The sequence below is a fragment of the Podarcis bocagei genome (genome assembly GCF_964188305.1).
Source record: "Podarcis bocagei genome assembly, chromosome: 10".
In the NCBI taxonomy this organism is placed as follows: Eukaryota; Metazoa; Chordata; class Lepidosauria; order Squamata; family Lacertidae; genus Podarcis; species Podarcis bocagei.
The window spans coordinates 49,163,468-49,187,255 of NC_138135.1; the positions used below are offsets into that span (position 1 = coordinate 49,163,468).

A 23,788-nucleotide genomic window follows, 5' to 3' on the forward strand; every position below is an offset into this window, starting at 1 on the left:
GTTAAACAGGTTACCCAATCAGAACCCAGGGGGTGGAGTCAGAGGGACTATAAAACCAGCTCTGGGAGGGGTGAAGGGAGGAGTTCGTTGGGAGTTGGGTGGTTGGTTGGAGTGGGAGTGAATTGGGATAGAGTCTATGGGTAGGTTGAGTTAGTGTAGTGAAATAAGCTGAGTCAGGAACAGTTAGGAGCTTGGAAGACAAGTAAATATCTGAGAGGTGGTTTAGTGAGTGAGAGCAGGAAGTGGAAGTTATAGGTCTGGATAGGCACCCCATGATTGTAATTGACCAATACCGTTTATGAAACTACACGCTTGTTAAACTCCAATAAATAATCAGAAGTTTATGTTCCAATTTAACCCTGACTGGACTCAGTATTGTACCAGGTAGGGCCTGGGTGGTGGCAGCGAGAAATAAAGTGGTGGCACAGGGATCAATAGACGGTGAAACGTCCAGGGACCCTGTGTGATCGCCACAGCGGGCAGACCATTTTGGCAGTGGGAAGCCTGCGCGCGCCAAAGCCACAGCATCTCTCACAGGCGTTGAGTGCCGCACAGCATTTTGTCACCCCCCTTGGAGGTGACACCCGAGGCGGACCACACCCACCTTGCTTCGCCTCTGGTCCCAGCACGATTTGCTGCTTGGCATTCCTGTCACTGGCCAAAAAACAAAACAAAAATGGTAGGCCTTTCCAGCACTCCCAAACCCTGACGTTTACGGGAAATGATTTACCTGAGTATGTTGTGTGCTGGCAGCGGATCTGGTAAAGACAGAGGCAGATCCAGGCAATCTGTGAATGTGTGTCTCTATCACATGGTGTTATTGGTTTTATTTCTGTAATTGTTTTTATTTTCACTTTTTATATACACGAAAAACAATAATGACAACAATAAAGAGAAAGAATATCAAAGCAAAAAAAAGAGAGAGGAATGTCTAGTGCATGAGTAGGCAAACTAAGGCACAGGGGCTGGATCCGGCCCAATCGCCTTCTAAATCCGGCCTGCGGACGGTCCAGGAATCTGCGTGTTTTTGCATGAGTAGAATGTGTCCTTTTATTTAAAATGCATCTCTGGGTTATTTGTGGGGCATAGCAATTTGTTCATTTTTTTCTCCAAAATATAGTCCAGCTCACCACATGGTCTGAGGGACAGTGGACCAGCCCCCTGCTGAAAAAGTTTGCTGACCCCTGATCAAGTGCATATATAATGCATTTCCAAGCAACTAGGCACTTGCTGTTGCTATCCACTCTTTTCAAAAATAAAATTTGGGGTAAGGATGTGTTAGCAGTGTACATTGTAGTCTTGGAAGGGGATGTTCACAGGAAAGACTAGCTGACTAGCAGAGAACCCATTACAAACTAGATTTGGCTTCAGAGGGCATTTTGGACTCAAGTCCAAGACAACGGATACACCTTTCTGGGTGCTTCCACATGGCAGTTCATTGTGCACTCCATGCTCCTCATGCATGCCAAGGTTTTGTTTGTTTGCTTGCTTTTTTTGCAGCATCTCTATGGCATCGTCCCCATCAAAATGCTTTCTCGTATTGTTTTCTCATTTAATCCATACTTACCCTTTCCCCACCAGGTTGCTGCTGTTGTTACTGATAAGATTTTCCCCAGATACGGTGCATCTGGATTAAATGGGAAGATAATATGGGGCAGTGTTTTGATGAGGATGACATCATCATCACGCAAAACTTGCGTGCCTGAGCAGCGCCAAGTCCACAGTAACTGCCGTATGGAAACACCCTCAGTCTCAAAGCAATCTGTTCAGTCAGAAAAAGGGGGATATATCACTTAGAGTCCTATGTGAGAGTTAGGATTTGTCTGCTCTGACCGCTTACCCACTGTGTGTTGCTCTTCCTCTTCTAACCTTTTTCTATTTGTGGTTGTTGCTGTTAAACAAAAACTGGCTAGTCTAGCAATTTAAATTAATTTGTGAGCACGGCAGCTCTTTATATTATTTATAGTGGTATGTACTTAAAGATATGCTTTCAGGGCCAGCAGACATAAAATCTGACATTCCAGCTGTATTTTAACCCAAAGGCACAAATTATGCTGTCTCTCTGCTCTGCTATTTTTTTTCCATTGGTGATGAAAAACCCTGATTTCTTCAAAGTTCTGTATGTTTAAATTTTCCGTTCGCTTTCAGAAAGAGAGCACATCAGGTCTTTGCTGTGGAGTTGCACAAGTCAGACTAATTTTATTCCATCATGGGCAAAAACAGAATAATCCCTTAGCTATTGAACTAACACCTGGATTTTTCCTCCCTTGAGCACACTCTTCCTAGTTGAGTCATCCTATTGTATGGATAGGAGTGTAATGACCTTGGTGCTTGCATTTAATATATTGCCAAATTGATACATATATGTTCTTCAGAAACTCAAGAGGGGATGAGCATAATGATATAAGATACTTTGCACATCACTACCACCACCCACCACCACATGCCGGGTGTTGATTTTTTAAATATACATTATCAAGTATGGGCTGAAAGACTCTGGATCATCTCCAGATGTTCTGCTTCAACCCACTGGGAAGGCAGCATCCTTCAGGAGACTGTGCTACCAAAACGGAAACAACCTTTTGGTGCAAATACGAGGCTGATGCCCAGAAACTCTTGTTTAACTACCCAGCGGAGCCATTCTCCTACTAAGAGATGACTTGGCTATTTTGCCCTGAAAGTTGCACTGTTTATCAGCTTGGCTTGCCCCTCAACACTGAAGCACCATAGACACACAAACCTCCATTAAGGGAGATATTATAGGACTTCCCTCAGAGCTGGTCAGAACTAGACTCTGAAGCCACCAATGCATGTCCCCAGTGCCACCCAGAGCTCCATGAAGGACAGGGACCAGCAGAAGCTAGAGCTCTGACCATTTAGCTTCTCTCTACAACTGTTCATCAAAGGGTGTGGTCTCCACCTTGAATCTCCACCCCAACTTTCTGAACCATGGGTAGGCAAACTAAGGCCCCGGGGGCTGGATTCGGCCCAATCACCTTCTAAATCCAGCCCGTGCACAGTCTGGGAATCAGCATGCTTTTACATGAGTAGAATGTGTTCTTTTATTTAAAATGCATCTCTGGGTTATTTGTGGGGCATAGAAATTGGTTCATTCCCCTCCCCCCAAAAAAATATAGTTCGGCTCCCCACAAGGTCTGAGGGACAGTGGACCAGCCCCCTGCTGAAAAAGTTTGCTGACCCCGGGACAATGTTTTTTGAAGGACAGAGGCTGCAGATGAAGGAATAACTGAAAAGTGTTTCCTTTTCCATTCTGCTGGTGGATGACCATTGTCAGCTGAGTGACACCCATTGGATTCCACTTAGTGAGAAACAGTTCAGAATCAGAGTATTTATCAATCCGAGCTCTTAGAATAGGCACCCCCAACCTTCGGCCCTCCAGATGTTTTGGACTACAATTCCCACCATCCCTGACCACTGGTCCTGTTAGCTAGGGATCATGGGAGTTGTAGGCCAAAACATTTGGAGGGCCGCAGGTTGGGGGTGCCTTTCTTAGAACATAGTGACATGCCCTTGATGGCCCATCAGCTGCTTCTGACTACATTCAGCTTAACAAAATCCATGGTTTGCTATCATGGGATTGTGCCTTGTGCTTCTGCGCTTCCGATAAGTTTTCCTTTACTGCTGTACTGCAGAACAATAGTTCATCATAACTGTAATGGCAGGAAAGAAAGAAAGAAAGAAAGAAAGAAAGAAAGAAAGAAAGAAAGAGTTCTGGAGAATCACGTTTTAGCTATGCACTACTTTCTGCTCTCTTTGTAAACAAGTACCGTATTTTTCGCTCTATAACACGCACCAGACCATAACACGCACATAGTTTTTAGAGGAAGAAGACAAGAAAAAAAATATTCTAAATGAAATAGTGGATATATGATTTTTGTGGTTCATGCTGTGGCCACAGACAGGTGATCTGACAGTGAGTTTGACAGTGAGTTTGGAGTAGCCCAATGCAAAAATCCTGAGGATCCATGTGGATCCATGCTTTGCAACCACGGGGGAGGGAAGGAAGGGGAACCATGGATCCTCTGCTCACGACTGCAGCAGATCCCCCCCCCCCCGCCACCCGCAGGCATTCGCTCCATAACACGCACAGACATTTCCCCTTACTTCCTAGGAGGAAAAAAGTGAGTGTTATGGTGCAAAAAATACGGTAATTGGGTGCAGTTTATAGACAGTAGCATTTTATCCACCTGGCTGCATTTGGGAGTTTCACAACAAGATCATAATTAAACTATTTCAGTTTGTAGAAATGGCAGGTTAGATTCACAATAGTCAAACATTGCCAGTTCCCAATCTCATAATGATACTAGTACTAGTATTGCAATTTCTCCTAGCCACGTAACACTCTCAGTGTTGAATGTGTATCTATTATGTGTGGATGCATGCATGATAATAAACTTAATTTACACTTAAAACTTCCAATTTCTTGTAGCAGAGGTGTGAAGATCAGTTGTGCAGCACAACCAAAAAGATTACTCCATTCATTGTGTTTTTGCAAGTTTCCAGGATAGATTTATCTGATGTACAAACATGGACTATCATAGCTAACCATTCAGATTTTCAGAATAATCAGGAAGATTGTGTTCCCCACCCTTATTCCAAGTGGCTTTTCCATCTCCATGCAGATGTACTGAATACAAATGAAGGAAACACTAATCAGCCCTGCAAGCACTTGGCTTTTTCTAGGATCATGAGGGCAGTAAACACATATGCTACTGTGCAGACCATACTCTGGGCTTTGCAGCCAATCCTTTGAAGAATAATTTTAATTTTTAAATAGTTGTTTTATTATTTAGAAACTGCCCTACTTTACCACCTGTACTCTGTCTGCCACGATATACTGGCTGACTCCCTTCCAATGTTATTTTTGGGCGTTAGATTTCACACATGATTAACCTTGTTAAACACAGATAATGTGAACTCTTGAGGGGGAAATTAGTGACTGCTTTGACTTTTCAGCTTTCACTATCAGGACTTGGTCACTGATAGTGTTTCTGATTTTCCCCACAACACCTGAAATGCATAAAAAGTTACTCTGATTAACGAAACATAAATTTAGCCAGGGTATGAACCCTGGTAAAAACAAACACGTGAATACTGCATATGGTATAGTTGTGACCTTTACTGAAGGTAGATTAGTCTGTATAATCTATGTGCAATTAAATTGGGGGGCATATCTACCCTTTTACCTAAAAATAAATATGTAAATGTGTATTAACCATATTCCACTGCAGTGATGTAGCTTGGTTAAGGAAAGAGTATTCAGAGACATGCAAACTTCTTGTCAGTTTTTCGCATTAGAAAAAATATACTCCTCACTGTATAGTAGACGTTGTTACATTAAAAAGGTGTTGTCTCTGTAGAGATAAGGAAAAACCAGGCTTCACTGATTTATCTACTTGGCATTCAGGCTAGGCTAGTAAAATTATATGATGATTAAAGCAAGTGCATTTGCATGAAGGACCACTCGAATGCAGCCTAGCAACACAGAAAGCGCAGGCTCTTGTTGGTATATTGTGGCATAGCACAAGTTGTCACTCTCAAAAGGTTAAACCGCTAATGCAAGACAGATTAGGAAGGAATTTGCATCTTGTATAGCAAAAGGTTGCTGAGGAAAGAGCAGGTGTGCCTTTTGGGGGGAAACTGGGGGAGTAGAGAATGGGGGAAAGTATCTACTCTTAGTTTCCTTCTGCAGTGAGCCTTTAGAGACATCCAAAATATGTTGGTTCATGGTTTAGCAGGTAAGTCTGTCCATCAAGATCATTTGGCACCACCCCATTCATAGGTTTACAGTGGTACCTCGGGTTACATACGCTTCCGGTTACATACACTTTAGGTTACAGACTCTGCTAACCCAGAAATAGTACCTCGGGTTAAGAACTTTGCTTCAGGATGAGAACAGAAATCGTGCTCCGGCAGCACGGCAGCAGCAGGAGGCCCCATTAGCTAACGTGGTGCTTCAGGTTAAGAACTGTTTCAGGTTAAGAACGGACCTCCAGAATGAATTACCGTATTTTTTTGCACCATAACACTCACTTTTTTCCTCCTAGAAAGTAAGGGGAAATGTCTGTGCGTGTTATGGAGGGAATGCCTACGGGTGGCATGCCTACGGATTTTCCTCCTCTAAAAACTATGTGCGTGTTATGGTCGGGTGCGTGTTATAGAGCGAAAAATACGGTAAGTTCTTAACCCGAGGTTCCACTGTAGTTTAGAATCATGGAATTTGTCCAGTTTCCTGCTCTGAAACTTCTCATGTTCCATACAGAAGTTACACAGCATCCTTATCAACTTGGTTGCACCTCAGTTGAAAAGTGAATCAATTCATTTTGCCAAAGATTATGGTGAAAATATACAAGTACATAGGGTTTCTATGTATGTAGCTACAGTGGTACCTCAGGTTACGAACTTAATTCATTCCAGAGGTCCGTTCTTAACCTGAAACCATTCTTAACCTGAGGTGCACTTTTTGCTAATGGGGCCTCCAGCTGCCGCCGCACTGCCGGTGAGAGATTTCTGTTCTCATCCTGGGGCAAAGTTCGCAACCCGGAGCTACTACTTTTGGGTTAGCGGGGTTTATAACCTGAAGTGTTTGTAACCCGAAGTTTTTGTAACCCAAGGAACCACCCTATCTGTTTCATTTACTCCTAGCTAAAATGAACCTGTTGGGCAAAAATGAATATGAACTGGGGTAAATATGAATGCAGGAGTTTTGCTGCCATGGTTGGAACACTGATAAGCTAGTAGAAAGGAGATGACCTTTGAGCATGTGCAGAATGTCTTATCCTAACCACTGTTCTTATATTAAGGATATAGGCACCCAGATCAATTGCTTATATGATTTACATGCCAACATGAGTTCCAGCACTGCATTAAAAATGTATATTTTATCATTTTATTGGCATATGATTAAGCATTGGTTTTAGAATTATAATTTATTAATGGTGGTCCTTCAGATACTTGGCTCAGACAAAAGTTTTGTCATTCTTAATCCATTATTTCAGCATGCTCCTGGATGATATATATAGAACACTTTAATTTTGAGTTTCTATTGATTGCACCTGAAAGCAGATAATGATTGTAGGAATGTTCGTTTTTGTGGCTTTGTTCTCCATCCACGATTCACATCCTTTCGAAACCTATCTGTTGAAAGCATAATTCATTTACAGCAGTCTTCTTTATCCATACTACTTCTTTATCTATACTTGATCTATACACGTTACAATGTAGTGCTTTCTACTTGTATCTGATTTTATTTGCTCTTGAAAGTCAACATTAAAAAGGCAAGAGATGTTTTGTTTTACAATTAACTAAAGCAAATAACTTTGAAAACATGAGTTTTAAACAGGTGAAATAGTCACATCTTGGATTTCCATCTTAGATATTTCAGTAGTTGTAATCCAGAGAAGCCACAGCCAGTCTAGAAATGGGATTGTGGGAAGGTCTACAGTAGGGGTGGGAAACCTATGATCTTCCAGATGTTGATGGACTCCAACTCCCATCAGCCCCAGCTAGCATGAGGATGGTGGGAATTGTATTCCAGCAACATTTTGCTAAGTAATAAAGGTTTCCCACAGACTATAGACTATTCCCTATTAATACCAATATTCCCATCAAGTGGTTGGTGATTTTACAAACCTTCTGATAAGTGATCTAGATCAGAGGTAGCCAACCATACGTTTTGGACTACAACTCCCATCAGCCCCAGCCAGCATGGAATACAGTAGAGAATGATGGGAATTGTAGTTTTTTTATTATTAAAAAACACACCCTGAAAGACTACTCCTGATCTACATTGTTCCACAATCTCATATACTCTTATTCCTGTACTTGCTGGATTATATTCAACAAGAATGACTCATCTGCTATTCATGCTAGCAATAGGAAATACATCAGCTTTCTAAATAACAGGTAGAATAACTCTAGTTGCCATGGGCAATGGTAACAGCTGCTCTGAATGAGCTTTGGTGTTTCTTCCCTGTGCCCCCATCCTCTCTATTAAATATAGTTTTATAGATTATTGTATTCAACTGTGATCACTTATATAAATGTGTTGTGACAGCCACCTCCTTCTTAAACACAGAGAACCAACATAATATTCTGAGAGCATTTGAAAGGGTTAGGAGGTGCCTCATTTTGTTTGGATTCTTACAAACCAAATCTGTATGCCACACTGTCTGAGTGAGATGTTAACAATATCTCTCCCCCCCCTTCTTATGTTTGTGATAAGGAAGGAAAGTGCCCTGTTGTTTAGCTGAATAAGGCAAGGTTGTTATTAGCATGCCGAAGGTAATCTCAGTACCTCTGGGAGGCTTTAATCAAAGTCTTGTGTCCTGATTGAGATGCAATGTTCAAAAGTGGGGGAACTTATTAACGAAATAAAAATCTAGGAGTGTTTTCCGTGCAAACATTCATCAGCATATCTTATGTAATTACATAACCGATAAATCAACATAGTGTGTAAGTGCTTTAGTCATGGTGTAAATATCTTTAATGACTGAAACATCTTTTGCTCATGAATAATTCATATCTGTATGGTTCATTTTTCATACTCATGCTTTTTTTACTTGCATATGATAAACTAATCTGTCTCCGTCGGGGGAGATGCACTTGATTATCGTATTCTGATCTCTCTTTCTCGTATTTAGTTTTGCTTCCTTGACCCATACTCCATTACTTGACTTCTGCTTTCTCTAATTTGGTGGCAGCGCTTGCTCACCTGGTCTGCTTGATTTGGGTTCCTGGTGCACCATTATAATAGGACTTATCTGTATACAGTGGTACCTCAGGTTAAGTACTTAATTCGTTCCGGAGGTCCGTACTTAACCTGAAACTGTTCTTAACCTGAAGCACCACTTTAGCTAATCGGGCCTCCTGCTGCTGCGCCACCGGAGCACAATTTCTGTTCTCATCCTGAAGCAAAGTTCTTAACCTGTAGCACTATTTCTGGGTTAGCAGAGTCTGTAACCAGAAGTGTATGTAACTCGAGGTACCACTGTAGTCAGTCCTAACTCAAAGATTGTCTAGATGTAACAAATGGAGGGAGACCTTCCCGCAGAAGTGGTAACCTTGCTGCGTGGCAGGATATCCTTGTTCCTATTTGTTTTCCCATTCCTGCAATTAGGCCTGTACAGAGCTTGTCAGATGCCTGAGGCAGGAACCTTGTTAGAATAAAGTTATAAACTCAAACAAAAAAGCCGGTCCCTGGTGGGGGGCCCCTACCTGCTTAGCTCTCCAAGACCCAGGACAAGTGTACTCTGCTGCCCCCTGCCTCTGCCCACAATGAAAACTCAGCAGAATGGCCCAGAGGTCAAAGACAGGCAGCAACATTTTGGAATACAGGACTTCCAGGATTCAGTTTGCTCCTTCCTTAGTTGAGTGCAGACCGATCGCCATTTGCTCCCATTCTTTTCTCTCTCCTCGGGTCTTTTAAATATACGTACCTTGTATTGTGCCTTTTTAAAGGTAAAGGGACCGCTGACCATTAGGTCCAGTCGTGGCCGACTCTGGGGTTGCGGCGCTCATCTCGCTTTATTGGTCGAGGGAGACAGCATACAGCTTCCGGGTCATGTGGCCAGCATGACTAAACCGCTTCTGGAGAACCAGAGCAGCGCACGGAAATGCTGTTTACCTTCCCACCGGAGCAGTACCTATTTATCTACTTGCACTGTGACGTGCTTTCGAACTGCTAGGTTGGCAGGAGCAGGGACCAAGCAATGGGAGCTCACCCCGTCGCGGGGATTTGAACCGCCAACCTTCTGATCAGCAAGTCCTAGGCTCTGTGTTTTTTCCTCGTTGGCCTGCTCTGCCTTTATTCTGCTAGTCCCCAAGCCCCTTTTCCAGCATTTCCCCCTCAGTTTCTGGAGTTATTAAAGATTCCAAGTGTGGCCTCTCACCCTCCTCCTCCCTCCACTTGAAATCTGAAGACTCACTTTGTTTGGCTTTCTTGCAAGTCTCCTCCATACAAACTTAGTGCTAGATTTAGGTTCATGGGTCCAAACAAGGACATGGCGTGGGTAGGAATGTCATTTGTTGTTAGTAATGAAATGAAATAATAATAATAATTTATTATTCATACCCCGCCCATCTGGCTGAGTTTCCCCAGCCACTCTTGGGGAACACTTTTGACTCTCAAAATCAAATTCCAAGCATAGTTTAGGTCCCAACTAGATGTTACATGAAATCCCGTATTTTTCGCTCTACAAGACGCACCAGACCATAAGACGCACCTAGTTTTTGGAGGAGGAAAACAAGAAAAAAAAATTCTGAATCTCAGAAGCCAGAACAACAAGAGGGATCGCTGCACAGTGAAAGCAGCAATCCCTCTTGCTGTTCTGGCTTCTGGGATAGCTGCACAGCCTGCATTCGCTCCATAAGACGCACACACATTTCCCCTTACTTTTTAGGAGGGAAAAAGTGAGTCTTATAAAGCAAAAAATACGGTATATGGTTACCTTAAATTACAGAACTATGTGATAAAGAGCAGCTGTAGGGAAAGGCAGGCAAGGAGAACATTGGGGGGGGGGGAGATACAGCTGCGCACCTGCAGGGACAAATAGCAGCCAGTGGGCACAACTTTGATCAGGAAACTGTCTCTGGCTAATTTAAGTAAGCGCTTTAAAGAGGGCGGGGAAGTGTAAATAGCATAATATGTAGGGTTCCCTTAAGTTGAATTGTTTGTAACAGCTGTCTATCTAGGGATGCCAGACAGATGGCATTGTGACTGTCAGTTGTGCTAATTCAGCATCCTGTGCTTCTCAGATCCTGTGCTATTCTGTATGCTTATTGCTGCTAGCCCAAACAGCACACCGGGGTGTAACATGATTAGAAGCAGCAGCACAGACCAAAACAGCGATATGGCACAGATTGTGCTGATTGTTACCTCCTCAGGTTTAATGCTTCAAGACTAACTAACTAGAGAGCTAGAGAGCCAGTGTGGTGTAGTGGTTAAGAGCGGTAGTCTCGTAATCTGGGAAACCGGGTTCGTGTCTCCGCTCCTCCACATGCAGCTGCTGGGTGACCTTGGGCCAGTCACACTTCTCTGAAGTCTCTCAGCCCCACTCACCTCACAGAGTGTTTGTTGTGGGGGAGGAAGGGAAAGGAGAATGTTAGCCGCTTTGAGACTCCTGAAGGGGAGTGAAAGGCGGGATATCAAATCCAAACTCTTCTTCTTCTCTTCTAACTGCTCAGTAAGATGTAGTGAGACTGGTATCTGAGTGCAGCATTACACAAGAAGACTGAGACTACTATAAATGCAAACCTCAGTGGAGCAAATATCATTCATGCTTCCCTGCCCTCATTCCTGGTGCTGAAGTCAACATTTTTTAAGACATCAAGTTCCAAAGTCAAATTCAGCCTGACACAGAGTACCAAAATATTTTCCTGGCAACTTCTGGCGGGGGAGAAAATGCACATAAACATTTTGTTTTGGAAACCCCGTTTTGATTAATTGGTTAATCAATAACTTTAAGATGAAAGAAAGATGCAGTCTTAAGGACAACTGTGGCGTTTGCCCTCCTAGGTGTGTGACATCATACTGGGTTCATAAGGAAAGGGTTAACTAATTGTAAAATGACTAACCAATGGGAACCCAAGGGGTGGAGTGAATTGTATATAAGGTTTAAGCACAGAGTGTTTTGGGGGGAGTAAGGAGTTAGGGTGGTTGAGAAGACAGTCTGGAGTTAGAAGAGACAGGGAAGATAAGTCTGTGGGTTGGGCTAGTCTGGTGTGAGAGAGGGAGAGAATTCAAGAGGAGTCAGTCAAACAGCTGAAATAACCAGTCAGAAGGTATTAGGAAGGTATAGGCCAGTAAAGAAACTAAAGTTAAGATACTCAGTGTTTTACCCTAGGGTAACGGGTTGGTGGCAGCGGGGAAGCAGTCACAGTGGTGGCACAGGGATCAATAGACCGTTAAACGTCCAAGGACCCTGTGTGATCGCCCACAATAACCTTTGCTTTTTACAGATTCGGTAGCAACAGCTTCTGGGCCGCTGCTTGTCGAAGTGGCCAAAACTGCTGGTTCCGCTCTGGGAGTTGCACTATCTACCTCGATGTGCTGTAGCAAACAAGTGATCATCATAGACAAAATAAAATCTGCAAGTATTGCAGACAGGTGAGTGCAGCAGGAGAGTTCTCCATGGTATGTAACCCACCTGGTTTCCATCTGACAATATAATCAAGCAGCAGAGTCTATTACTCTGAGAAGAAGCAATTAGGGCAGTTAGAAGTGCCCTGCATAGCTTGTGGATTGCAGCAAAAATTATAGGCAAGACAAAGAAACCCAGTAGCTTGGATCCAAAGGTGTCCCGTGTAAACGGAAAGACACTTCTGCATCCAGTTTATGCCCATTTCCTCCTTGCCACTTCTTATGCCAACTTGCCTTTAGGGGCTGGAGTGAGGAAGCAGGGGCAGGAACACTTCATTGCATGAGTAGAGTTCTGCTTGTATCCCAGGAAGGCCATGTCGGGCCTGGCAGCCTCCAGGAGACACTACAAAAAAAGGAATCATCATCATCATCATCATCTGGACATTTTGCAATATTTTAAAAATCCACTCGGATGGTGATTTTACCTCTTAAAAAGACAACATATCCAGGAAAATCTGGATGTATGGCAGCCCTATATAACTCTCAAATAACTCATTAAATTATGAACTTTTTGGCACTTGTGTAAAGGGGGTAGCCTCCTTCAGCTAAGCAGTTCCCACTTATTCTACTGCTTGTTCCAAGTCCTGTGAGTGATGACTTGGCTATCTCCCTGCATTGGTTTTTGGCAGAACATTGCAACTATAACCTAATTAATAATGCAATCTAATTTTCCAATCATTTTAAAGATTTGCCCCAAAAGTTTGACGAGTCTTTTACAGATAGTTTTCTCTAATTTAAAAAAAAAGCAGAATAGAAAGAAGAAGCTGTTTATCCATTTGAAAAGAAGTGAATCCTTGTTCTCCAAGGAAAGATCACAGTGTGCTACATTTTCTTCCACAGATGTGGCGCATTACATGTAGGAGATCATATTCTCTCCATTGATGGCACCAGCATGGAATACTGTACATTGGCAGAAGCGACACAGTTCTTGGCTAATACTTCTGACAATGTCAAGCTAGAGATCCTTCCTCATCACCAGACAAGGCTGGCTCTTAAGGGACCAGAACATGGTAGGAAGACTTGAAGTTCTACATTTAACACCATCCTTTTCTCCATGTTTCTTCCTGTGGAAGAACTCTTGAAAGTTGATGTTACGGAAATTTTAAGTGGGTTTGTTGTTGTTGTTGTTTCTTTGGTCTTCTACTCTTAAAACCTCAATTTCAAGCGTGCTTTTAAAGTTCTTTAGCCAAATTCTGATCAGGTTTACTCAGAACTACTCTTTGAATTTAATGCTAAAGATAGACTTGATGATATCTAAGTCAGATTTATTTGAAATCAAATGCATTTTCAGAGTCAGTTGGGAATCTGCCCTTAACTTCTGTGAGACAAGAGAAAAAAGAACCATAGCTCAGTGGTAAGAACATCTGCCTTCCATGCAAAGGGGCCTAGGTTTAATCCCTGGTATTTCTAGTTGGGCTGGAAAAGGCTCCCCAACTGAAACTCTTGGCAGCTATCAGATAGTGTGGATAATCCTAGGCCAGATGGACCAAATGTTGACTCAGTGTAAGACCGCTTGCTATATTCCGATGCTCCTACAATTCTAAAATCCAAGGGTATGTGTTATTTTGCATTACCTTGAACTTCATAGTTGCCTACAAAGAAAAGGGATGCGCTTTGCAACATACATAATCCATTGTTTACCTTCATCTATAAAGAGAATTGATTAATAAACAGTACAGTCGTACCTTGGTTTTCGAACAGCTTAGTTCTCGAACGTTTTGGCTCCCAAACGCCGCAAACCCGGAAGTGACTGTTCCAGTTTGCGAACTATTTTTGGAAGCTGAACATCCAACAAGGCTTCCACGGCTTCTGATTGGCTGCAGGAGCTTCCTACAGCCAATCAGAAGCCATGCTATGGTTTTCGAACATTTTGGAAGTCGAACGGACTTCCGGAACGGATTCTGTTTGACTTCCAAGGTGTGACTGTATATTCTAAGTGTGTAATGCCACCTGTTTTTCAAATTCAGCATCATGCTTTAAGAAGTCTTATTTTCATACGATATACACCTATTTAGGATTGGATTATTATGCACTTGGTTTACTAGAAGAGGCCAGAATTAAATTTGCTCAAGGAAAATTATATATTTTTTCTAAATCAGTAGCAGACACAGTGATGGGTTATCCATGATGGACTATTAAGAATTAATGGCATATTTTATTGCCAAGGGCAGTGATAATGTGTTAATACCTTAATAAAGAGAGAGCTTGAGGGCAGAGCATAATACGGCTAACTAACCACTCTCAATAGGCACAGGCATGCTCCACAAAGAGATGGTTCAATGGGAGAAAAAAAATGTTACATGTGATGGCTCCTCCTCCACATGCAGCTGCTGGGTGACCTTGGGCTAGTCACACTTCTTTGAAGTCTCTCAGCCCCACTCACCTCACAGAGTGTTTGTTGTGGGGGAGGAAGGGAAAGGAGAATGTTAGCCACTTTGAGACTCCTTAAAGGGAGTGAAAGGCGGGATATCAAATCCAAACTCTTTTTCTTCTTCTTCTTATGGCATTCTTTGGTTCACATATCTTCATGCTCCATTAAGGCTGCAGGCCAAGGCAGCCATGCTTTCATTGCACAGGGAAAAACATACCTCACCCCATTTGGAATGTTTGGCTGCCCCAGCACTTCAACAGTGTCATGTTACACTGCAAGATGTATAAGGGCTCCCTTGCCATTCATTCTATGTGTGCTCTGTAGAAACATATCGTTTCCTCCACTCCACTGTTGCAGAATTGCCAGTGTAACGTCTCAGCTTGATGGTTTTAAAGTCTAATACATCTCCAGGAAAGTTTGCCAATCCTCTATATCAGGAATTGGGGAAACTGTGGCCCTTCAGATGTTGTCAGATTCAACTCCCTTCAGCTCCAGCCAGTGTTGGGAGTTGTAGCCCAATAACATCCAGGGGACCATAGAGTTCTCCACCCCTTCTATGTGCTAAGAGCATGGACTCATATGTGCCAAAAATGGCACAATCCTCACCAAGAAGAAGGTATGAGCAGATTTGGGGGGAACCCCAAGATTTACAAAGCTGCAAAAAAAAATATTGAGGAGGAAATCCCCAAAACAGGATATTGAAGGCTGATTGTGCATAGTGAGCACAATGCTGACTGACTTTTGGGATGTGTGCACCGGCAGGCAAAAATAGAAGTAGTGGTGGAAATGTAATAACACCCTGAAATAGGGCATGTAAATTCTGAACAGGAGCACTGCATGCTTTAACCTTGTATGGCAAATCCCACGTGTACTTCAAATAATGTGAATCTCCTTAGTAAAAGCCCTCCGTATAAAATAGCAGGAAGAATTAAGCAGGTGGATCCCTGCTTTTAAAATCACTGAAGGGAAGGGAACCTTTGGCTCTAACATAATATTTCACATTTGCGGCAGAAGACATTTTAATTAGTTGACTTATTTTTAGTTTATAACTCTAGATTTTCCTCATTTTTATCCCTTTTCTTACATATTTTTTCATAATAGAATTCTCATTAGCTTTATATAGGGTTATATGTATTATATATATTTTGTTAGTGCCCAAATATTAAAGCTTTATCCCTAGTGCAATACCCCAAGAACGAAATTTGCAAAACAAAAGGCCCGCAAAGAGTATTCCCTTAACCCTTGTCATAAATTCACCGATGAAGTTTTTTATTTTGCTTAGAGTTGAATATCCTATGCTGCAAGTTTCAGTTGATATAGTTTGAAATGTTATAAGAAGACCAGTTATCATTTTCTGACTGTAGTAAATTGACAGGTTCTCTCCCCCCCCCTTCTTTTAATTTTTGTTTAAGGTGTAGCTGACACAAAACTAACTAGGATCAGGAATCATGCGCCTTTATTGCAGTGGACAAAAACAGTCTGAAAACCATGCATCAGAACAATAAATGATGACTTTAGATTTCTGCTTTGTTTTTATTAAATAAAGTCGCCTAAATGGAATTTTTGTGCTGATGCTTGGGAGTTCGTTGTCCAGGATAATATAGTGCCACTGATGAATGCCGGTAAAATTAAAATGTCAAAGCAGTAAATTGAAATGACTGACATGTAAAACACTCTGAATTACAGTGCATGGTACCTTGATATATGGTCCCTTGTTTTATTTTTAATTTTTATATATATACAAGTTCTTTTAAATGGGTGGATATTTTCAGAACTTAATTACTAATTGTAGATCATGCATCCTGGTAATGTTGACTCAAATGGGTTCTTTTAAGTGTTTAATCATAGCAGCTAAGGGCAGAGGCAGATTAATAACTGATTGAATACTGATCACTTAAAAAAAAAAAGAGGCACAAAACCCATTAGTTCTGAGTCTATGAGTGATCACCATCCCTGGGATAAATTCTAGCGTTATCTCTATGGGGGGGGGGGAGGCAACAGTGTTCTTTTTCTTTTCAGGTTGCTTTTATTTCTATTCCTTTTTAAATTTATGTAATCCAGTTACCTCTCCCTCTTCTCTGGTCCTTTTTGTTTGTTTGTTTTTTGTTTCTTCTCATCCCTTCATGGTGGGCAGCGAAGGTTCAAAGGAGCAACAGGCAACTCACATGGAATCCCTATGCCAACAGCCACAGCAGCACTCTCACCTATCACCATTATAATACCTACCACCCTGACCATTGCAGGATGCCAGCTTTGAAATGCCAGAAAACATCACCTCCAAAAAGCCTTCGTAATGTTCCATGCTTTTTTTCCTCCTGACATTATTATTATTATTATTATTATTATTATTATTATTATTATTATTATTATTATTATTGTCATCATCATCATTTACTCTACCTCACCCTCTTCCTCTCATACTCCCCACCCCCATTTTCATTCTTTGAAATCTTTCGTTAATTTGCAACATCTCATGATTTCTCACAATCATGTGAGGTTATTTCTGACATCATTTTTTTCCTCCCCTGCCTTAACTTAACCGGTCTTTAGAAAGAAGGGGGAAATACGTGATAACCCAAAAGGTTTACGAAACTCAGTTCGGTACCTTATAAGAGAATGCAACCTTTTCCAATTCAAAGCCAATGTCAGAAATCACCTTTTCCAAAGAATGCATTGCTAGACTCACCGGGTTAAATGTGCGTTAATTCACATAGCTGTGTCTGTAACCCTGTTGTGGTGCTTTTATCTAAGCATTTGATCAACTTACAATGAATTCAACTGACTTTGAACTACAAAATGGTTGACGTTAGTGGCATTCATTAAGAGCTGCTTGTATGCTTGGATGGAAGTATCATAATAGGACTGCACATGGTGTGTTTGTTATAACAAACAGGTGTTTTGTATGGTTCACCTGACCCTGAATGTGCTACACAGCCTCTTTTTTTTAATATAGTTTGTGATTTTGTTATTGTATGCACACAAACCGTTCTCGTGAGCCATACCAGGGTCTAGATTTCTAACAGCCAATAGCGGGCATGCAATTCCCCAGCTCCCTATTGCAGAGCACCTGGTGCCAAGTGATTCCCTCTCTTTCAACAGCACTCGTATCTTCGTCCTTCTCTCCGGCCTCCATGAGCGCATACAGTCTGAGTTCCCTGAACATGGGGACTTTACCTCGCAGTCTCTACTCTACCAGTCCACGTGGCACCATGATGAGAAGAAGGATGAAAAAGAAGGACTTCAAAAGCTCATGTAGGTGACCATAAAGGTTTTTTTTTTTAATGTATAATGAAGCCAAGGCTGTTAAATGCATCTGACAAATGACATGAAAGCACATTGAAATTCAGATCTGTTAGGAGCCACCGTGAGAGGGGATGCTTTACAGCAGGACAAAAATTAGTGTTTGACCACATGCTGTACTTCCATCGCCATATCCCAAATCAAAGAGGTTTGGTTTCTTCTGCCCTCTATGATCTAACTGTGTGTGCTGCATCTACAAGTCATAATCTGGGTATTGTTTTAGTGTGGCAAAAGGTTTAAAACCCAGTGTTTACCAGAATGCAAAATCTAGGATTTAAAAATGAAGTCCTATCACACAGTATTCTTTGAAGTTGAAGTAGACCAACTTTTAACGAAACAAATTTCCTTCTTCTTGAGCTATAAGATGTGGCAGGTGACTGTCAGGCCTATAGATAGAATGATCTCTGTTGAGTTGGTAGTAAAGGCACCCTGATGTCTGAGCACAGTGTCAGCATAATGTTTTCACTTGCTATAGGTGGTAGGATATTCCACTGAATTTTGCCCTTAACAGAATCCCGACCCAACTTAATTTGTAAGTTATTCATATTACTTTTCAAGCTATGGTCCAAGCTAACTGACTACGCCTAGTTATTTTGTTAGTGCATTGATCTTTTGTTGCTGTTAGGGTGAACCAGTCAACAGGCTACAAGGAATATTTTCTGAAACTCCTTGATTCAAATCCATGCTGTAAAGGGGTTACTTTGCTCAAATTAACAATAACAGCCCTTTTCACATATTTCTTACGCACATTAATGCACCAGTCATTGCAAAACACTTTTTTTTGTATTATTGCTAATATTAAATAGGCATGGATAGAAATTGTTTGCCTCCTTTCACGGAGAACTGATGTGTCACACAGGAATTAATTGTGTCTGTTGTAAAAATGAGCAGTTGATTAAAACATAGAAAACAAGTTTCCCCTAAAAGCTTTCTCCAGTTCTCTTATTTGTTTATATGTTTGTGGAAGGAAGCAATAAATGCTCGAGAAAACACTTAGGGCCCTTCCAGATGTCCTTTTTATTGAGCATTCATCATGATTTGTGTTCATGATGTTATCGGGGTGATTATACATGATCACACTTTCGGGACCATTTGTGCCTGTAAGGGTTCTGGGGCAGTCGTATTGTTTGTTTGCAATAGGTGCACGCTCTGTAGTTCCTTGCTAAAAATCCTGTAATGTTTGTGTCAAGGAACTGCCATCGGCTCAGGGGGGAGAGGGGAAAAGCCGGATGGATTACAGAGAGCCCCCAAAAATCGTGGGAAGCAGCACTTCCTCAGCGGAGGAAGGTAACTACGCCTCTAGTGGAGAGGAGATGCAGGGCTCGGAGGAGGCGGGGCAGTGCCAGGACCCCTTGCCTGGGCAAAGTGGGGAGGAGAGAGGTCCCCCGTTACCCACGCCTTCCTTGCGCAGTAGGCTTCTGCGCAGAGAGGGGAGGCGCAGACTGGGCGTCAAGAAACTACTCTGCTGGGGAAGGTTTAAGGACCGCCCACTCTCAGATTCTGCCAGTGAATGAGCAAGACACGGAATAGAGGCGCTCTGCATTCTAAAGGTTTTTATCATCAATAAGAAAGCTTTAAAACAGATTATTGAAGCATATTGCCTGATTGCTCTCGAGCAACCAACCGATATCTCTAACAGTTTGCTACCACAAATATTCTGGGATTTGTTTTCCTCTCACTTTTTTGTGCGTTAGCACAAGAATGCTCCTCTAAACGACAAAGGTTTGTGGCTAACATGGGAGGAGCATTGCAGAACACTAATAAAGCAGACGGATGTGTGGATGCTCTGATATAAATCTGCCACTAATGTACCATTATTGTATCAATTACATGTTGGGGGGTGAGGAGGGGGGAAGCCACCAATTAGCAAAGTCCCAACAATAAGATTTTCCATACTTAAAAATCCACACATAAGAAGAGTTGTTTTCTGCTTACATTTAACACTTCATCTCCTTCAACCCAAGGCAACAAGTTTAGCTTGTCTATGAGCTCCTCTTCTTTACTGGAAATATCAAAACAAATAGCCAGCCGTTTTCATCATCTAGCAGAAGTGGGGAAGCCTGGTAGTGCTTGTTATAGAACCTAATGTATTATTTGGCAAATAGTTACTTATACGCAAACACACAGTATCTGTTGCACATACCCTCTTTCTTTCTGTAGCACTTTCAAGGTTTGATGTACTAACAAGTTACTAACAAGACATTTTAAAATGCAAGTTTTAATGAATGTATCTGCCTTGGAAGAGTCTAGAATATGTATGACTGAAGGATGCTATAAAGTTTTCATTGCCCTTTGTGTAGAAAAGTCTGCATACCTAATGTGATCTTCACAAATGCCTGGCAATAAACTCTGGTGGTGTAGGGAACCATAAACATTTTATTAACAGAAGTTTGCAGTGGCTGCATTACTTATGCAGCTTTTTTCAAACATACAGCCATAAAACTTAAAGATACCCCACACTGTCATTCTGTTTATTAAACTTGTTTTGGCTTGGTTTGTTTTCCTTAATTATTTTTAAAACTCTTAGTTTTTAATGTTTAAAGTATGTTCTTCATACCTCGTGTCTTGTAGCTTATTACTGGCCTTGGGCAAGCATTAGTGTCTATATATTAAGGGGAATGTAAGTTGGTGGTTAATGTGCATAACAACCAGCCACTGTGCACATTCACCAGGTCTCATGGAGAATGTGCACATAATCCTCATGGGAATTCTACACAAGCCAGAAGCAGCCATAGGTGGTGGGTGTGTTTGTGCACACTTTTGTAAAGGAAATAGAAAAAAAGTGTTTCTAAGACTGTCCATACTGACTACAGAATGTGCATATTGCCCAGAGAATGTACGAAATGCAGTCAAGATTCCCCCAGGTCTGTTGGGGATTATGCATAATGACTGGAGAATGTTCAAATTCAGTTGATATATGCTCATTTCCCAAGGTCTGTTGTGGATTACCTTCCTTCTTACTCCACTGATAGACGCCCTAGCTAGATCAAAGTGCCTTCTGCCCCCTTCTTTGTGCCTGTGTATGAAGTAAAAGGGTTTTTAAATAAACCGTATCGTCATTTGGCAACAGTTCCAGATGGTCCATTACATAGCAGTTATTTCTTTGATTACAGAAGAAATGTATCGTTCAGTGAATAACTAGATTAAAATTCGATTGTCAACAATATGGAAAAACAGTATGAAAAAAATATTTAAATATTGCTCACTGTGTTGATCCTAATAAATAGTTTTTGAGATAGAAATCATTATTATTATTATTATTATTATTATTATTATTATTATTATTATTATTAATACCCTGCCCTCCCCAGCTAAGGCCAGGCTCAGGGCGGCTAACAAGCAATAATAAAAACAAGTTGAATGAATACAACTTAAAAACAAGATTAAAATACAACATTAAAATATTGAAACATTAAAATTTTAAAATGCAGCCTCATCACAGGAGGAGAAAGGAAAAAGTAAAAAGAAAGAGAGAGAGGGAATCAAATTGGCTCCAAGCCAAAGGCCAGGCGGAACAACTCTGTCTTACAGGCCCTGCGGAAAGAAATCAGATCCCGCAGGGCCCTGGTCTCATGAGACAGAGCGTTCCACCAGGCCGGAGCCAGTGTTGAAAAGGCCCTGGCTCTGGTTGAAGCCAATCTAACTTCCTTAGGGCTCGGGACCACTAGGGTGTTGCTATTTATGGACCTTGAGGCTCTCCGTGGGGCATACCGGGAGAGGGGGTCCCGTAGGTACGAGGGTCCTAGGCCGTGAAGGGCTTTAAAGGTCAAAACCAGCACCTTGAATCTGACCCTGTACTCCACCGGGAGCCATTGCAGCTGGCTCTTTGATGTACTTTGATGTACTTGATATATTGATGGGTTTTGTGTCAGAAATTGTTTTGATTTGTGTTGCGTCTTTCTAAATGCCATTGATGTGTTTTACAGTGTCACTAGCTTCTAGCACTGTTGGCCTGGCTGGGCAGGTTGTCCACACAGAAACTACAGAAGTAGTGCTGACAGCTGACCCCATTGTCGGATTTGGAATACAGCTCCAGGGCAGTGTGTTTGCTACTGAGACCTTGTCATCTCCACCTCTGATCTCCTATATTGAGGCTGACAGTCCAGCAGAAAGGTGAGCTGCTTTGAAGTGATTGCTCCTAACTTTTATTGCTGAGAACTTATCTCAGGGTGCTTTGGCCTAGTTATTTTCAGGTTTTAGGCAAATTATAGAAAATTGGTGGTACCTAGTGAATTTCCTGTCCTGACAATAAGGGATTTTTTAAAAAAAATCTTGATAAGGTATGAGAAGAACAAAAAGTAAAGGTGCCTTTATCTAGACGATTACTTCCGACAGGCAACTGGGAGCTATGTTAATTAGAGATTTTTTTCCTAATGGAATTCTAAATCTTAGTTCAAAGACCTTGATATTTTTGATTCTAAATTGGCAGAAAGTACATCTATCTCTGCTTAGTTTTAGCTGAGATCAAATCTTTAAAACACCAGAGTTTTGGATTATTAATTTCTTAACTGGTACATTTCAAATGTGCTCATAATAAAATCATGAGAATAAATTTAGACGTACAATATTGAGAAAGTTGGGTTTGTTCTATGACCCTTCTATGGAGAAGTGCATTTATTTTGGCTTTGATCTCCCCTGTGTCTGAATGCTCATTTGTTCTCTTTTGTGTCAAGGTGTGGCACCCTACAAATAGGAGACAGAGTACTAGCTATAAATGGGATCCCGACAGAAGACAGCACATTTGATGAAGCTAATCAGCTTCTTAGAGACTCATCTATCACCAGCAAGGTCACTTTGGAAATAGAATTTGATGTTGCAGGTACGAATAATCAAGTATTTTCTCTAACTTGTATGCAAGCTCAACCCTTCACTTTTGAATCTGAAGCTGCTATCACACATGCATATACAACCTCCATCTCTTTCTGCAATCTTTAATTCATACTGAATATTTCAAAACTCAGGCAGAAATGACAAGTATTCTATTATTTAAGATGTGAAATCAATCTTCTCTTTCTCACATATTTTTGTATATGCCAGTTTTATTCTACTGATTGCTCAAAGACAGAATGCACCAGACTTTGGGGAAATGGGTACCTGCCGGTTGTGCAAAACAGAAGCTCTAGGGACACAGTATGTTGCTGAAGATTTGGGCATAATGTGCAGTTTGGAAACAAAGATTCAAATTTTGTACACTGCCACGATTAAACTAAGGTGTGCATTTCAAAGCTTGGGGCCTGCTCTTAATCCCCATATGACACCTGCTCTCATGAGGAAACTCCCATTGACTGAAAAGAGACTTGGAGTTCTTAGGTACAATCCCTCCCAGAGTTACACATGTGAGTGTGGAGGGATTGTCATAGGATTAATTGAATTGTTCTTCCCTCCCTCCTTCCTCTTTGTACTTGCACACCACAGTGCAGCCTCTAGTTCAGTGGTTCTCAACCTGTGGGTCCCCAGATGTTGTGGGACTACAACTCCCATCATCCCTGAGCTCTGGCCTTGCTAGCTAGGGGTGATGGGAGTTGTAGTCCAACAACATCTGGGAACCCACAGGTTGAGAAAGGCTGCTCTAGTTGCTGAAACAGGAAGCTGGTACACTTCCTGTTTCCCCATTAAGCACTGAATCCTCAACCTGGGGCCTGGCCCAGAATTTACTTTGAAGGGCTGGGTTGGAAAACTGATGGGGAGGCAGGAAGTAGCCTCCAGTTCTAGATCACAGGAAATGCTCTGAGATGCACGTACAGAGGAAGGGAGGAAGGCTCCATTGACCCTACCGGGATCTGTGCATGGTCAAATGTGCTTTCGCTGGGAGGAATCCTATCCCTATTTACTGGTAGATGTCTACAGGACATCCTTAAGTCATTGCTATAGTTTTATAATTGATCTCTCTCTCTCTCTCTCTCTCTCTCTCTCTCTCACTCTCTGTCTCTCTCTCTCTCACACACACACATTTGTGA

At 41.7% G+C, this 23,788-nt stretch overlaps 1 protein-coding gene across 20 annotated transcripts in view; it reads left to right on the forward strand.

Moving 5' to 3' along the window:
- GRIP1 (glutamate receptor interacting protein 1) overlaps positions 1 to 23,788 on the forward strand; it is a 346,924-nt gene that overhangs the window by 295,700 nt on the left and 27,436 nt on the right. For 12 of the 20 annotated variants that reach the window (XM_081211477.1, XM_081211462.1, XM_081211473.1 and 9 more), the window contains 6 exons: positions 11,980 to 12,127; positions 13,001 to 13,170; positions 16,666 to 16,821; positions 17,631 to 17,783; positions 21,758 to 21,944; positions 22,505 to 22,650. In XM_081211477.1, coding sequence (XP_081067603.1) covers positions 11,980 to 12,127; positions 13,001 to 13,170; positions 16,666 to 16,821; positions 17,631 to 17,783; positions 21,758 to 21,944; positions 22,505 to 22,650 — 960 coding nt within the window. The remainder of the gene's footprint in view (positions 1 to 11,979; positions 12,128 to 13,000; positions 13,171 to 16,665; positions 16,822 to 17,630; positions 17,784 to 21,757; positions 21,945 to 22,504; positions 22,651 to 23,788) is intronic. The other 8 variants (XM_081211478.1, XM_081211481.1, XM_081211474.1 and 5 more) reach the window with 1 other exon arrangement.